The 16,996-nt window shown below is 40.9% G+C and overlaps 1 protein-coding gene across 15 annotated transcripts in view; it reads left to right on the forward strand.

Annotated features, from left to right (window-relative positions):
• USP49 (ubiquitin specific peptidase 49) overlaps positions 1 to 16,996 on the forward strand; it is a 38,288-nt gene that overhangs the window by 18,088 nt on the left and 3,204 nt on the right. For 6 of the 15 annotated variants that reach the window (XM_041119727.1, XM_041119729.1, XM_030000009.1 and 3 more), the window contains 6 exons: positions 3,287 to 3,431; positions 4,353 to 5,763; positions 7,574 to 7,778; positions 9,712 to 9,820; positions 10,554 to 10,759; positions 11,536 to 16,190. In XM_041119727.1, the coding sequence (XP_040975661.1) occupies positions 4,381 to 5,763; positions 7,574 to 7,778; positions 9,712 to 9,820; positions 10,554 to 10,759; positions 11,536 to 11,726 (2,094 nt within the window). In that variant the 5' untranslated portion in view covers positions 3,287 to 3,431; positions 4,353 to 4,380 and the 3' untranslated portion in view covers positions 11,727 to 16,190. Of the gene's footprint in view, positions 1 to 14; positions 128 to 236; positions 1,673 to 3,019; positions 3,149 to 3,286; positions 3,432 to 4,352; positions 5,764 to 7,573; positions 7,779 to 9,711; positions 9,821 to 10,553; positions 10,760 to 11,535; positions 16,191 to 16,996 lie in introns of those variants that run through there. The other 9 variants (XM_041119730.1, XR_005931303.1, XR_005931302.1 and 6 more) reach the window with 9 other exon arrangements.

A 16,996-nucleotide genomic window follows, 5' to 3' on the forward strand; every position in this document is an offset into this window, starting at 1 on the left:
GTTTCTGCAGTGTTTGGTTCTTGAAGCTGTTATAGGATCTTGCCATAAGTTTTTCCAGGATTATGAGCCATGCAAGAAAAGAAATTAGGGTTTGACCCAGTGTTTAAATACTATAAGTGATTTGAAGGTGAGAATTTTTCAAATTGTCTCTAGACCAGTACTTGCTAAACTAGTGTCTTTATTTTCCTTTTATTTCCTATTATTTTATTTCAGTTTTAACTCATCTTTAGTTGTATTGCAGTGCAGATCCACGCTTCATCTGGTACCTCTTCTCCATACAGAGCAGTTAAGTTGTTCCTCCTCCCCTCTCTTCCTCCCCCCACCCCTTATCTGGAAAAGAAAAGACCTAAGTAGGTGAGAAAGGATGAGTTTATAGATGTTTCTTAAAATGAGATCTACCTTGATGGAAAAAAATTATAAAACCAAGAAGTAGACCGGATATACTGTAATTGCAAAGAGTTCTGTTTGTTTGTTTCCAAGACCTTAAAACATAAGGTGTTAATTCTCCATCATTAAACTCTCTTGTTGCTCATGGCTTGTCATATCAACCACATAAATTTGTGTTCAGTTGTTGCAATATCTTAAATAGCTCCAGCCCTGTAATCTTTGCAAGGTTTGTTTTTCCCCGTGTGCAACTGTTTACAGGTTCTGACTCATCTTTGTGTTTTCCTTTAATCATAGCTTTGTAATTTCTCCTGTTCATGTGTTCTTTTTATTCTTGCTAGTAGGTTGTGGCAAGCTATTTGTTTACCTATGTAAAAGAGAGGAACAAATTTTGTTCTTAGTCATGTGCATGTCTTTCAGTGACTTTAGTAGTCTGTTTGCGTGTGGGATGGCAGGGCTGAACCTGCAGACACTCCAGCTGCCTTTAGTACATGAGTTGCGCAATGCGAGAAAGCCAATTTTAATTATTTTTTTCATGGAAGGGGTCAAAAATGTGAGTCAGCAACAGGCATCTTTAACGTGAAGAAGAAATCCTTAAGTGTGGCGCATGGAGAAGCTCCGCGCGTGCAGCAGCCAGGTGCATGGAAAGCGAGCCTACTGTGCGCTGTCGTGAGCAATGCAGATGCTCCGGCAGCCTGGCTGTGCAGGCAGCCTGCTCTGCCTTCTCAGCTTTGAGATGAAAACCACACCAATGAAAAGCAGGAGATCTTATTTGAGGAAGTTGAAAAGACGTATCATTTAAGTGATTTGGGTTAAATAAACACCATTTCTTTCTGACTTGCAGAGCAGCTGAATGTATATGGTGTTAGGGCTTAGATTTGCAAGGGAAGTATCCATAGATACCTAAAGAGAAACAGGTGGGGAATATCACATGCACTATCAAAGATGCTTTTGTGCTGAGAATTACTGAATTAAGGTGTAACAAAGCTGCTTTGTTAACTGACCAGCGTTGTTAAATTCTCTTTCCTTTTTCAAACAGGAAATCTTGCTGGCCCACACAGGAAAAGCAAAAGCAGTTGACAAAAGGCTTGTAATTTATATACTGACAGCCAACTTCATTGTTAAACATGATTCTTTAATGCACTGTATCTGGTGTGTGATTGATTTCCTTGTAGCCTGTTACCCAGCTGAAACTAGCAACATATCAGCATTGTTTCTTTTTCCTAGGAAATTGAGGATAAATTCAGTGTTCTTTGAAAATACTGTGTCCTGAGACCTTGCAGAGCTGGTGAGCGACCATATTTGGCAGCTGTTTAATTGGTCTCTAGAAAATTGTATTTATAAGGCCTGTTTTTTGTTACATGGTACAAATCTCAGATATGCTGGTGAGACTCAAGGGTTAAATTCCCAACACTGTCGCATATGGCAGTGAGCAGAATCACAGATGTTGATGATACAACATAATTAGTATTCTTTTATGTAAATGAAGGCTGTCAATGTTACCATAGTGTCTATACTCTTTCAAGCCGGAATCTATGCCACTTGGTCTCACCAAGGCTGGATGGGATTATTCCACAATTTTCTGTCAAGACCTGAGCAGAAAAATAAAGAAGAAAGGGGGAAAAAGGTCAGGGAGGAAGGTGAGAGGAAGGTGGGAAGGGATGTTTCCAACTTGGAAGGAAGAGACCAAATCAGTCCTTTGTTTAGTGGAGGATTTCCAAAAGTGCCTTTCCAGGTCCTGGGATTTGTGAGTGAATGAATACAGCCCAAAGGAGAGGTGTAGCGATTTTTGAACTGTTTTAAATAAACAACCAAAATGGTTATTTAGACACTGCAGAATCACTCCATGGGAATGAATTCTGAAGTGGCCACTTGTGCTTTAATCTGAAGTCAAGAAGAGTTAATAGAAGAGCTTTGATTTTTTCTTTAACAGATTCCATCTTTAGCAGCAGTGTTACTGGAAAAAAGATAGTAATTAAAGTAAATTTGCATAATTTGGGGACCACTAAAAATATGTTTGCTTAGCCTGGTCAGATAGATTTTCTGCATACCAATCGAGGCAACTGTTCAATACCTATCCTAAAGCTTTAGGAAAGCATGCCGCAGCCTCCATTATGTTAAACTTTGCCCCTTGTAAAATGATTTTTTTAACTAAATATTCTGTACACCAGATCTGACACTCTCTGTGACATCTGTAACCGCTTTGTGCCTATTATTGCTGTCCCTCCTGTCACTACTTTGTATTGTATTCAAGTACTGTAGTTGTAGATGCGTAAGCAAGTTAATTTAGTCTTTCTTGGATTATTACAACAGATACGTTTTTACAATCTTTTCTGCCTTTGGCAAAATGCAGGTTTTTCCTATTTTTCTTTCCTCTGTAGTTCTTATTTCGTTGCAGTTCACACTTGACAGCTATTCATCACTTCATTTTTATTGTTTGAAAAATCACCTAGAAATGAAATTTAATTCAGGACAGATTTTTTTTTTTTTCTTTTTCCCCATCTCCTCCCCCCTTCTTTCACCAAGTTATCGAAGCAGCCAAAATTGAAGTGCTCACAGGAGGTGCACGTTTTTGCTCAGTTTTTTTAACTCAGATTTTTTTCTCTGCCATATGTTGGGTCATCCACTACAAAAGGCTTATGATGAAGAGGCTACATGTGATCAGCAGATTTATAGATTATCAGAAAATGAAAGCAGAAAAATGAAATTCCAGATTGCCTCTTCCATGTGACGTTTCTTAACATCTAAGTATTTGGGTTCCTAGGTGCGTTCATGCTTTGACTTCCAGATAATTCTGTTCTCCGCAGTAGCTCTTGCACTGAGGGGATTAATCGTGTTCAAAAACAACCCTGCCAGCATTCTTAGTTTGTTTATGTGCATCACAAGAATATTCTCTCTCTAGGGCTTTGAAGCTGTGCTGCCTTACAGTGAAGACTTAAGTAGTAATTAAATTCTCGAAGAACCGCCAAGACTCCTTTGGCTGAAATGGGGATGTTCCGTGCCCTGGATGCTGCGTCGCGGAGGAAAGGATGTTTAAACATGACTCCGTGAGTAGCGCAAGTGAACGGGTCTGGGCGCTGTTTCTGCGCCCTGTTCTCTTTCCGTTGGATCAGAGCGTTGGAGGGACTGTACAAAAGAAACCACAGCGCTGGCACGCAGTGCTTCAGTTGTGCTCTTTGTATGGCTCAGTATCTTTTATAAAACATATGGGCGCTGGACACGGAGTGAAAGCTTTTTGCGCCTTCTAGTACCCCTGCTTTGATTTCTCTTGAGTTACAATATAGTAATTTAGTAAATCAGTTGCTTTTTCTGTTCATGTGTGCTCATGCAAACTTGTACACATGCAGATGTTCCTTTAGGTTTACTATAACGTGGTGTTACAGATTTCATTTTTTTTCCCCTGTTGGTTTTTTTTGAACATTGAAATATTTGGCAGGCTGTGGGAAATCAGAGAATTCAAGGGTAGAATGTAAAGCCTGCGGACTTGCAAATGCTCTGGTTATGACAATTATCTGATATTTTTGTACCTTCTGCGAGAAGTTGGTAACCTCAGTCTAGTTCCTGATGACATGCATTCCAATTCCAAATTCATTTTGTATGTATCAATTTCAAGAGGGCAGCTAAAGATCAAACGTGTGTGTGGACTGAATTAATCTTTTTCTCCTTGGAAGCAAGCCATTCAGGTTGGGTAAGGCATGCTGGCAGCTGTCTGGGCTGTCCTTAGTAGACAGATAGACAGTTTTATTCTGTAGACCTTGTCAATCCAGTATCTTTCGCTAGTACTAAAAACTGCTTTTAAAAAAACTGCACGCAGAAATAATGTAGTCGGTTGAGGGAAAACTGCGGTTGGGATTGACAAGACGCGACATCTGTATTTTTATAGGTCTTCACAGCTGGTACAAAAGAGATCATTTGAAACATGTATAGTGGCTCTAAGATCCTTTTCTTTCTGGTTTTTGCCTTCCAAGGTCAAAGCAGCGAAGACTTCTGTAAGACATGGATAGATGCAAACATGTTGGGCGGCTACGACTCGCCCAGGACCACTCTATCCTGAACCCCCAGAAGTGGCACTGCATGGACTGCCAGACAACTGAATCTATCTGGGCTTGTCTGAAGTGCTCCCATGTAGCCTGTGGGAGGTACATCGAGGAGCATGCACTTAAACACTTTGAAGAAACCAGGCATCCATTGGCAATGGAAGTTAATGATCTGTATGTCTTTTGTTACCTTTGTGAAGATTATGTCTTGAATGATAACCCGGAGGGTGATTTGAAATTGCTGAGAAGTTCTCTGTCAGCAATTAAAAGTCAAAAACATGATCCGTCAACAAGAAGTGGCAGGACATTGCGATCAATGGCTTTGGGAGAGGACATGTGCAGCCATCAAAGGACCCCTCAGGGACAATCTCAGATGCTTACAGCTCTCTGGCACAGGCGCCAGTCCTTGCTTGCGAAGGCGCTGCGGACCTGGTTCGATAAGAGCTCTAGAGGCCAGCTAAAATTAAAACAAAAGAAACAAATGGAGGAGTTGGAGAAAAAGAAGGAGGCAGCTAGGCAGCGGCGGCAGGAGATGAAGAGACAACTCCTGGAGGAGCTGGCAAACACTCCTCCGAGGAAGAGTGCAAGGCTTTTGTCTCACGTGCACAGAGAGAACTTGATTCCAAGGAAATTCAGGGAGGTGGCAACTGCTTCCCCTACCTCAAGGCAGATGCAGAGCAGCAGATTCAAACAGTTTTATTCCATCCGGCGTAAGCCTCTGATGACTCCCGGGGTAACGGGTCTAAGGAACCTGGGAAACACATGTTATATGAATTCTATTCTGCAAGTGCTAAGTCACCTCCAGAAATTTAGAGAATGTTTTTTGACACTTGATCTCTGTGAAACAGAAGAACTCTTAGCTAAAACTGTGAATGGGAAGTCTAGGATGCCTGGCAAATTGGCAAATGGGTCTGCTGCTAATGAGTCAGGGAAGACTGACAAAGTGGGATCATATGGCACGCAGAGCTTGCCGGCTGGCTTAAATGGTGGCTCCTCAATAAGCAGGAGTTTAGAACTAATACAACCCAAGGAACCAAGTTCAAAGCACATCTCCCTCTGTCACGAATTGCACACCCTCTTCAGAGTGATGTGGTCTGGCAAGTGGGCCCTCGTGTCCCCCTTTGCCATGCTGCACTCTGTGTGGAGTCTGATCCCGGCGTTTCGAGGTTACGATCAGCAGGACGCTCAGGAATTTCTCTGTGAGTTGTTGGATAAAGTACAGCAGGAGCTGGAGTCGGAAGGAACGAAGCGCAGGATCCTTATCCCTTTCTCACAGAGGAAGCTCACCAAGCAGGTCCTGAAGGTGGTGAACACCATCTTTCATGGGCAGTTGCTTAGTCAGGTATGCGCCTGCTTTTGCACAGGAATCAATTGAAGCTGTTCACACCAAGGAGCAAAGGCTCTGTTTCTTGAGGAGCCACCAGATACATAAGAGGAGTTGCTTAGGAGTGCCTCCTGAGAAAGAAATCTGTTGGGTTGCTGTGCAGGTTGTCAGCATTTTCGATACTTGTCAAGTGTATTGTAAATTCAATTGACTTCTGCCACTTCAGAATGAAAACTGCACAAGTACAGAAGTTCTGAGCCCTTAGTTTTAAGTTTTTATGGTGTTTTTAAAGTGTCTAATTTTTTTTGTCCCTTCTTGGTTTTGTTTCCTTGGCTAGAAAGAATATGATGAAGGACAGATAGGGCAGTCATCTTGTGCTATAAAGAATAAGCTCTCTGTGACAATTTTTTTTGCAGGCATATGAAAGTCATCTTGATATACTGAGCATGCTTAACATATGTTTCTGTAGGAGATGAAAGTGCCTGTCGTGCTGCTCGGTCTCTTATTCCTGTGCCGTTCCCTTGTCTGAAACATGTTATTCCCCACAAGGCAGACCCTGAGAGCCCAGTGCATTTTGAAAATCCTCAACTACCTTTGCTTTCCAGGAGAAACGAAATGTGTGCATAACTTGACACTCAAGGGTTTGCAGGATCAGACCACGAAGCGTATTATATGTGTGTGTTGTCATTACTATTTATATCGTCCTTCCCAGTACCAGTGAGCTTACCATTCATAAGAACTTACGTGCACCTTAAAGATTAAAAGGTGTATTTTTCAAATTAAAGCATTTGGCTTTCAGGGAAGGATGCTTGAAGTCATGGTTCATTTGAATCATCTCTTCAGTGCATGAACTTCTTGTGGACTTCTTAACTAAATGTTCTTCGTTCAGTTGTGTCTCTTGGCTCTGGATGATGGTGTGTTGTGGCTCGGGTCAGTGTTCTAGATTCAGTGGTAGGTATCTGTTAACAGCGTGAAGATGTTAACAGATCAGTGTAATTCATCTGCTACTATGATACACTATAAATAACTTGCCGAGCTATTTATTCTACTTATGTAATTCTTGTGTACATGTACTGTATTTAATTTCAAACCCCTCTACACACAGAAGACTTCCTTCCCTATCTGCTAGCTACAAATCCACCTTGAAGTTACTGGTGCCTTCAGGGCATGAAGCTGCAAGGGTGGAAGTTTGTTTCTGGTGGATGGTTCTCACAATAACACAGAGTCTGACCAGATTTGCTTTCTGGTTTTGTTACCACCTCATGTTCCCACTTTCTGCCTCTGAGTTTAATTGAAAACTTTTCTGCTATTCTTACTTATAATACTCTGGGATGACATAAGAAAACAAGTGCATCTGAAATTTATCCTTTTATGCTCAATTCATGAATAATTTTTATATAGTTAGCAGATGAAACATTAAAGGAATTATACACTTTGAAATATGCAAGGAAAGTAGAGAAACTGTGGAAGGAAGATTGCATTATAAATGGTAACGTGTACTTTTTATAGTAGAAAACAGATCCAAGGTGCTTGTTACCCAACTGTGAGTTGGTATTATACCTGTAATGGTGTAAGTAAATCCCATAAATGTTAACGTTATTTCCATTTTTTTGAGAATTGAGAAATTAGTTTAAACTATTTGCTCAGGGTAGACTTAGCTTTCAGACTGGAAATAAGTAGTGTTTCTCTAGACTCACAGATCATCTTTATGTCTGTGAAACTGCACTGCCTTTTGGGCATAAACTTGCTCTTTAGACATGAATGTAAATGGCAGTCTGCAGGTGTACATGTACATAACTTTATTTGTGTATGCACATTTCATTCCCAGGTCACCTGCATAACATGCAACTACAAATCCAACACCGTTGAACCCTTTTGGGATCTTTCCCTGGAATTCCCTGAGCGCTATCACTCCATCGAGAAAGGGATCGTTCCTGTTAACCAGACAGAGTGCATGCTGACAGAAATGTTGGCCAAGTTCACTGAGACCGAAGCTCTGGAAGGGAGGATATATGCGTGTGACCAGTGCAACAGTAAGTCGGATGCTGCTGCTGTTTCTGCCATTAGAAGCACCGTCTGTTTTTCAAGTGAGAGGTTTCTGATGCGTGTTTTGTGTGTCTGAAAACATGTGTTGTGGCCTATATGTATAGGAAAACTGTGTTCTTCCTTGCTGCTCATGCTGTTTTGTTACCTCCTGTTGGTAGCTTCTGCTCCTTCGTGCACCAGTTTGGATCTGATATGTCATTTTCTCTCATCTTCTGCCATTCAGCAGCACAGTTTACTAAGGGTTTAATACAGCCCTGTTCAGAACTGCTCTTGACGCTTGTATTGGAGGGGAAGGCAACTTCAAGAATTTTTGGGGTGAGAGGGAGCTGGATTTAGAGACAAAAGAAGGAACCTTATCCCCTATGGTTTGTTCATCTCTGCATGGCAGGAAAGCTTTTATAAAAAGTCATCTATGTGCTGCTTGTTCTTGATTGAATCCTTTAACCAGAAATCACAAATGCAGAGTTCTCAAGGTCTGCTGCCAGGTTAGAGTTTCCATCTCTCTGTAGGCATTTTGTCAAGGAGCAATGAACTGACATTATTCTGGGAGTCTCAGGTTAATGTATTACCCGTTATATGAATGCAAGTGTTTTGCTGAGCTCAGCTAGAAGATGACTTCTGCTTTCCTGTAGTAGGTCTGAGTGTAAGGTCATTGTATGCCAGAAAATAATTTTAGCCTTGTGTATAATCATGCAGCTCAGCTACTCTGATAAGCTGGATTTGAAATTTTTTTCATGCAGGTATTTATGGCAAATGTTCATTCCCTTGGGAGGAAAATGCCAATAACTTGACTTACATTGCAGCTAAGCAGCTGAAGTAGCAAATATTTGTAGAGATTTGTTCTCTATCAACTTGGAAATCTGTTACCAAACATCTTCACAAAGTGTTAGGAAATAATCGTTGACTAGATGTTCTTGAAACAAAGCCAAATATAATTTGAACAGATTCTGATTCACAAATAATGTTCATTAAGTGTCAATGTGGTTGAGCGCAGCTTCATCTTAACTCTGATTTATTTGATTCTTTGTGAAAGCCTGAATTTTAACAGTTACTTCAGAGTTAAATGGCTAAGGAAACATTAACCAGCTGAAAGAAAAGTCAGAGAAAGGCAACCAGCCTGTGTCTAGGTGCCAAAAACTATTGGGGGCACTGCTTGTCAGACGTGATGGAGGAGGAGCAACCCATCTGTTCTGAACTGGTGCAGTGAGGTGCAGAAATCTAATTAACAGGTACATTTCTTATTGGAAGCTCTGAGAGCCACCTGTCTTCCTCCTGGTATAGTCGTATGTTCAGTGTCCTGGAAAGAGTAATCACTGGGAAGAGGAACCTTTTTTGCTCTTCTCCAGTTTCGGTTCAGCAGCTGTTTTACATTCTTGGGCAGGCAGAAACCCTGTGAGAGGTGGAACCTTGCTGGAAGCATTTTCCTCTGACTTGTATTAATATTCTTGAGCTAGTGAAGCTTGCTACTACAAGCCTTATTTCAGTGGTATAAAACGATCAAGGTAGTAGGCAGAATATAATGTCAAATAGTATCATTTGTATGCTGGTAGTTCACCTGTTGAAACTGCTACAGCCCTAGATGTCTTTGGCGCTAGCTCTGTCTTAATATTTCTGGTGTATTTCTCAGAGCAAAATGTCCACATGAGCAGCTTGAAGGTGATATCTGATTGTATGATTATAAGCATCACAAAAGTGAAAAAGTTTAAGTATTTTTAAACGTGTGAGTTTTGGTCCTAGAGAAGTTCCTGCTCTGAAGGAATCCATAAGAAATGTTTACTTGTGTGTCCATCCTGAGTGCATGTGAGCTGGCTACTGCTACTGGAAGAAAAAGGGGTTCATAATGTGTTCTTTTCCCCTTCTGAAAGTTAATTACACCCTAACAATCTTTGCCTTGATGATTTTGGGGTTTTTTTTGGGTAGGCAAACGGCGAAAGTCTTCTCCTAAACCTCTTGTTCTGAGTGAAGCTAAAAAGCAGTTAATGATCTACAGACTACCTCAGGTCCTCCGACTGCACCTTAAACGATTCAGGTGAGTGGGGCACACTACGAAATGTCAGGCAGGTGACTTGCCTCTGTCTTTTTGGAAAGAAGTGATTAGTGTGGGCCCATTAACTTCTTGCGCTTTCTCAGAAATGCATATGTGTAAACATTTTACCCAAACCAGATGTGTGATACCCTCTCGGAGTACTACTTGCATAACAATCAGTAGCTTGTTTGTAGTGTGTTTTGTACTATACACACAATGTAATGTTTTGTAAATATTAATATCAGTGGCTGTGAGATAGATGAACTGGTAAATTGAGTGAAAGATTTGTTGAAGCTGGAAGCCTGTGACAGTTAAATGCCAATATTATGTATTTATCTGTTGAATAAAACATAGCAGACAAAGTTCAAAATGTTATGAAAAGTTTCTAAAATGGTTAGCACAGGCAATTGAGGTGTGTGGCGTTTATATAACTGAGTATTTTAAACGCTGTTTGACTGTCACAGTAGATGTTTGGCTTTCTTTGTGTTTGACTGTTGCAAATCTCAACAATATCCTAACTATAACAAATGGGCATAAATGACAGAATCAGCTGTATGCAAAAGATGTTAGAGTGAAAACAGAGGGAAAAAATCATATGATGCCTACTTGACCCTAGGAAGGAAAGCTCTTCAGAGTTGTTTATCAGTGGCTACTTTTGTGTGCATCTTCCCGCAGCCCTGCACCACTGTTGAGAAGCAGGATCCTGAGTCTTTGATTCGTGCCCTTGTGTTTGCAGGTGGTCTGAACGTAATCACCGTGAGAAGATTGGGGTCCATGTCCTCTTTGACCAGGTATTAAACATGGAACCTTACTGCTGCAGGGACTCTCTCTCCTCTCTTGACAAAGAGACCTTTGTCTATGACCTCTCCGCTGTGGTGATGCATCACGGGAAAGGGTTTGGCTCAGGACACTACACAGCATATTGCTACAACACAGAGGGAGGTGCGTGTGCCTTATTATGGGGGAAACAAATTCAACAAACTCGTGTTCTAGTCCATAGACGTAGTGTGTTGTAAAGCTTTATGATCAAAGTTGTTTGGAATCAAGTTTCCTGACATTTGGTAGTTTGTTTCCCAGAATGTATTGCTAGTAGCATGTTGTCTTTTTTTTTTTTTTTTTTTTTTTTGCCTAAAGCCACAGATTGCTGCTCTTTGCTTTGCAGCCCTTTGGGATGCCTTTTATTGCTTGCTGTTAACAGCATGAATGCTTCATTTTCTCTTGCGATGTAACTCCATGGAGCTGCTCCAGCTGGGTGTCTTTTCTCAGTATCCTTGGGTTGATGAGAGAAACAGAAAGTGTTTTGAAACTGGACAGGAGCTATTCATGAATAACATCCGCAGGGTTTTTGTGAATTTCTAGCAGTCTCTCTGCAGCTGAATTAGTATTGACTCTGCCTTCTGACTTGTGGAGAAAGAGGTACAAATTGGCTATCTCCAGGGAATTTTTATTTTCCTAATTGAGGTTTCTGGGCTATAATATACAACTGATTAAATTATGATTTGGTGTTTCTAAACTCTGTTAACAGCACAGAAATGAGCAAAATGTTCTCCAGATTAGAAACTCCTTTCCAAAGCATCTGGAGAGGAAAAGAGAGAGATGACTTTTCTCCTACATTGCCCTTTTTCTCTGTGGATGCTTCCTATGAACAGTTCCAAAATGCATTCAGAAGGAATTAAGCCTCCCTTAACTCGTGTCCTCTTTCTCATTTTGATTCCTAGGTTTTTGGGTCCACTGCAATGACTCCAAACTGAATGTATGTAGCGTGGAGGAGGTGTGCAAAACCCAGGCCTACATTCTTTTTTACACTCAAAGAACAGTGCAGGACAAAGCAAGAATCTCAGAAAAACAACTCCAAGCTCAGGTGCCGTCCAAAAATAGTGATAAGGACAGAAGACTGACATTCCCATGATGGGGAGCTCTGTAACTCAATCAACAGTCTCAGTTTTTTTTTAAAACCGTTGGCGTTCCCATCTTTCCTCTTTGTAGGAAAAAAGGCTCGCTGCAGGAAGGGAATCAGATCATGATGTTTGCCGCCCAGGGTCTGGAAAAGCGTATCGAGCTGTGCAATTCTGACACCTAAGATTGTAGTCAGAATCTTGTTTTTAAAGCATCTTGTTGTTAAAATTATGCTCACAAAATGAAATGAGAAAGTTTGATGCCATATATCATTCATCTCATATCAAAAAGGAATTGCGTAAGGCGTGTAACAAATCAGCACAACCAGGAAATAGAAGCATTCAACTGGCTTCAAAAACCTTCAGTACCTAGTAATGCTGATAAAACTCCAGAAGGAACAGGTACGGTACCCTCCCCATTAATTGGCATTCAGATTTCCAGGGTTTGAATCACACAGTCACCCAGGTATTTATTTGAACAGTTGTTGGGTAGATGGAGTTGACTGCCCTGAGAGCCATTCTTGCTGGAGAAATGTTTAACATTCTTCTACCAGAGAAAATACTCCCCCAGGCCTCAGCTATCTCTGTGATACCAATTTCTTTGCCATCGGTTGAGGGCAAACCCATGGCTGGCAAGCTTTGTCAGCAGCTCTTTTTCTCAGTACTACTGGGGCTGTGTGCACACTCGATGTTTTATTCTCTGGGCTGAACTTAATTGGCAGCTAAGTTCACTTGGAGTGTGATTTTAAAACGGTTCTGCTCTGGAAAAAGTGCGTTTAAAAACAAAAAACCCTGTTATAAAACAGGAATGTACCTGTGTGTCATATCTGTTTACAGTGGCAGCAAAAACAAAGCCTATACTACAGGTTTCTGCTGGCATAACTTTGTTATCAGGATTATAAAGAAGTCTGAGCCCTGGCTTGCACAGCTGTGGCAGCAGAAGCAGGTAGCGTAGAGGCATCTTACACTGGCAAACTAGCACTTTTTTACAAGTGTGGCTTGTTTTCCTCAGGGGAACAGGGTGGTGGTAATACCACAATGGTGGGAAACAGAGCTAGCTTCTGTTACAGCTTCTGCAATGGAAATATTCATTAATTGCAGTTGTCATCCAAGGCCCAGACTAACCGAAGGCAGTGAGGTTGCACAGGTGGTGTGAGCAGAATTCAGCCTGTGAAGTCTTTATTTCTGCTGGGACATAAAGGGAAGGAATGTAGTTAAATCTCAGATTCCATGTTGAGTTTGAAAGGCTACAAAAATGTCTGTATCTGTTATCATCTTGATTTTAGAATTCTATGAGAAACATAGGGCCTTAGTTGACTATTTATAGTCACTTCTCAGCCTACAGTTGCACCTCAGGTGTTTTTATAATTTGGGGTTTGGCTGTTCACACTTCATGTTTTAATCAAATCTGAATATGTAACTGCAAAGAGACATGACGTCTTTCAGTCTTGATGGTTTGGTGTTCTTTTTTAAAGTCGTTAAAGGTGAAGTAATCTAAAATATCAGGTTCTTCAAAAAAATTGGTTCCATTTTCAGGTAGAGAAGTTCTGAAAGTGTGTTTCTCTTCCTCCCTCTTCTCCTTTTATTCTTGTCAGCATTTGCCCATCAGACACACACTGACAACCCTGCGTTGTTGTTGGAGGGGGTGAAGAGGTAAGTCTCCCAGATACCGTTCCTCTCTTTCCACTGCCACTACTGTGACTTTTAATCTCCTGTCCTGTGGGCAAATTGGTCTCTCTTACTTTGGCTGCTGTTAATCGCTTCAGCCGTGCAGAGATGAGCACAGCAAGCAAGAAACTTTTATTTTGTCAGAGCACAGTGTCACGCTAGGTCTCCTCCGTCCTTGAAGTTTCCCATTTCTTGATGTCCGAGCAACATGCTGCTTTTTGAGCCTACACAAACTGTCTTTTTGACAATTAAGTATAAGTTTGAGATCATATGCTCCTTTTTTTTGGGAGACAAGACAGTCTGAAACAGTCCTGTGGGAACTGATTGATGGGTCTGGAAGGATTTCTTATGAATGTGTGTATATCCATGTATTTACTAGGTAGGGGCTTTTTTGTGCTACCAGTAAATAAAATTAATAAAAATGCAATAGGCCAAATTGAGATCCAATAGAAGTAAATCTGACTGCTGATTGCAGGGGAAGCTGAGTTGAGTTCAGCACAGGTAGAAGTTGACATTCCTGAAAGAATCAAAATCAAGTGCTTGTGATTATCAGATACATGATGGATTCTTTTCTAGAGCAAAACGTACACTGTGTGAAGACTATGTGTCTCAAAAAGAAAACTAAAGGAAAAATAGTGCTTAACATTGCCTTTTTAATCTACGAGGTGGAAGGGAAAACTGGTATTTTTCCCTGTGCATCTGTCCTTCCAGGCCTATCCACCCTTTAAGAGGATTATATTCTTCTAAATGACAGTCATGGTTTACTATGACTACCAAATGGTGCATTCACTTTCTGAATCCCTTAGCTGTGCTGGCCCTGTTCATGTAAAAAATCGATAGAAAGGCAAACCTTAATGCAGCATTAGTTCTTACTGCAGTGAGCTGAGACTCTTCACTATGAATGCTCATCTTTTGACTGAGTGTTTTGCATTAATATTTGAATTCAGGTAGTAATACAGTTGTCACGTGAATCGATTAGGTTGCAGAGGGGAGTGGGGAGCTGGGAGTGTACCTGTAGCTGTTGCTGCATCTGATTACCCAAGCAGATTTTGTAGCATTTGCTGGTGACATCTTTTGACATTAGTGGCCTCTCCATGTGACGCTACCCTAGTTGTGCTGAGATGTGGAGATACTGCAGTCAGAAAAATGATTGCCCTGATAGGGAAGGAATGAATTATACTTCAAAGTAAATAAACTTGCTTTTTCCAACACTGTGAGGTTTCTGTAATATTTAGCTTTTATTTGGAAGCGATAGCGTATAGCATTTTTTATGCTGTTTGGTTTATATTTGTCTAGTGCAGGCTTCTTTATATAAGCGTAGCCCAATGCTCCCTCCATGGTGGACACTGTTTTATAGTGTCCTGGTTGCCAGAAATTCTGATTGGAAGTTACCTCTTTACATCAGTAAGATGAAAATACTACTTGCAATTACAGTGAAGCCCACTTAAGTGCATGTCTGACCAAGGGTAGCCTGTAAAGCAAACTTTTTCCCTTCTTTAACAGTATGGCTTCAAATCCTGCCAATACACTGATGCATATTTAGAATAATTCCAGGTTTAGGCTCTGCTTCTGCAAACACACAGGCAGATGATGTAACTTAACTCATGTGTGGAGTTCAGTGGCTACAGGTGTGAGCTGCAAGCTAAGTGTCTGCAACAAAAACCTTTATTTTGGTACAGCTGGGAGCAGAATTGGTTTCTCTATGTAGTGGGATTCCTGTACTGGGGTTCCAGTCTTGTAGCAAGGAGTCAGTTGCCCTGAGAGATGCTCACAGCAAGCGCGAGGTTCTTGGCACCTTGCAGGTTATTGTCTGAAGGTGTAGGAAGCCACTCTACGCTGGCAGACTGTCGGGCTCCTGATTATGCAGCCGTGGGGACAGAACTGTTCCCAGCATATCCTTATTCCATTCAACTTGTAAGTAAATTGGCATTCCTTAATTTTATGTTCTTAAGAATGAATAATCTTAATGTATTCATGGCCAGGTATGAAACAGCATCTGCTGTAGTTGTTGGAAACCACTTTATTTTAGCTAACCTTATTCCACTAGCAAGTTAGTTACATAAATTTGCCTTTATGTTATCCCTTTACTGCCTGTATTCCCCAGTTAAACTATGCATACTGCAAAAACAGTTTCTCTGCAAAGCACTGAAAAAACCAATTTTTTTCCCTGTTAGTTCTGACCAGAACAATTCTCTGGTCTGGCTTTGAAGTTGTTAATGTGAGGCAGAAAATGGAATAATGCATATTAAATGCTTGACGTCAGACTTTTCTGGGTGGCAGTACCACCCCCACTTACTTAGGGACTTCCAGACGTTTTTTTGAGTGTAGGGATGAAATCGGAAATGGTAAAAGCATTAAGTGTGTCCTATGGACTCGCTATTAGGGTGGGGTTTTTTTGTTTTAGAAGGCAAGGCTTCTAGCATAAATACTGTCTCGGTGGTAATTTAGAAACACTTTTATTGATTGTAATGTCCCCAGGCCTGAATATGCTTCATTGCATCCCAATGAGAGAGTCTAATGAAACTTCTGGCTGTTGCCAGATTACCCCGGGATGAGCTGCAGCGGAAGTCAGTGGTGTTGCAGAATGAGAACCACATGAGGAAGAGACAGGGAGATAAGTTTTACCTGCCAATACAGTTGTGTGAAGTAATTTTGTATGATTCCTTAGATTTGGTGCCTTGTATCCAATAATGTTTTGCATGGGACAGAAACTTTGGGAAATAAGTCGTGAATTCCCCCCTCCTGACTGAAGCAGCAGACAGATTTGTGTGTTTTTACAAGTACTCAGTATCGCTGACGTTTTTACATTTCCTATCTGTATGTGAATGAAGTTTACCAGCAAGCTCAGAGGCTAGTATTTTAGTGTTACACATTTGAAATCTCTGTATTTGTAATAATTCAAATAACATCTTGTCAAAGGCAGATTAGATTTGGCTTTTTAGATTTTCTTATGTCATCCAGACCCCTCCAGTCAGGTCAGTAAGTTGACGTCTGTCAGCGCAGGTAGCATAGAGCAGGGAATAAAAACTCCAGTGGGGTTTTTGCTAGAGTAGCTGTAGCTTTGGGAAGCACCTTCTGTTACAAACCTAATGCTAACTGCTGGTTTAGAAAAGAAAAAAATACAGTTCCCCTTGTCATGGCAGTGTTTGCACAGGTCTCCTTAGCAGCCTAGCAAATACTTCCACATGTGAGCAAAAGCATGCCTGCGGAAATTTAATATGCAATAGATGCAGTTGTGTAGGGTGGCCAAGTGTCCCTTCTTCAAAGTAAATAGTAAAATCCAAGCACCAGCTCTGAACACTGCCTTTTTGTGTGCGTCTAATCCCTTCAGCGGGTTTGAGATCAGATAGGGCAGATTTAGGTTGAGAATTTATTGCCTGTGGGAATATAAAACCTCAATTCAGTGGGTTTTTTGGTGTCTATTACATTAATATTGATACCTGTTTATTGCAGATGGGAATGTGAAGCATTCTAGCAAGCTTCTAAATTTATAAAACCAGACGTTTAAATGATCAAAAGCTACATACATTAGTTACCTGTACCAACTAGTGATTATTTGTCTTAGTTGATTTGAGGGGATATGCCTTTAGGCCGCTCCTTCTGTTGTACTGATTTT

This window comes from Aquila chrysaetos, chromosome 24, assembly GCF_900496995.4.
Source record: "Aquila chrysaetos chrysaetos chromosome 24, bAquChr1.4, whole genome shotgun sequence".
NCBI classification, from domain to species: Eukaryota; Metazoa; Chordata; class Aves; order Accipitriformes; family Accipitridae; genus Aquila; species Aquila chrysaetos.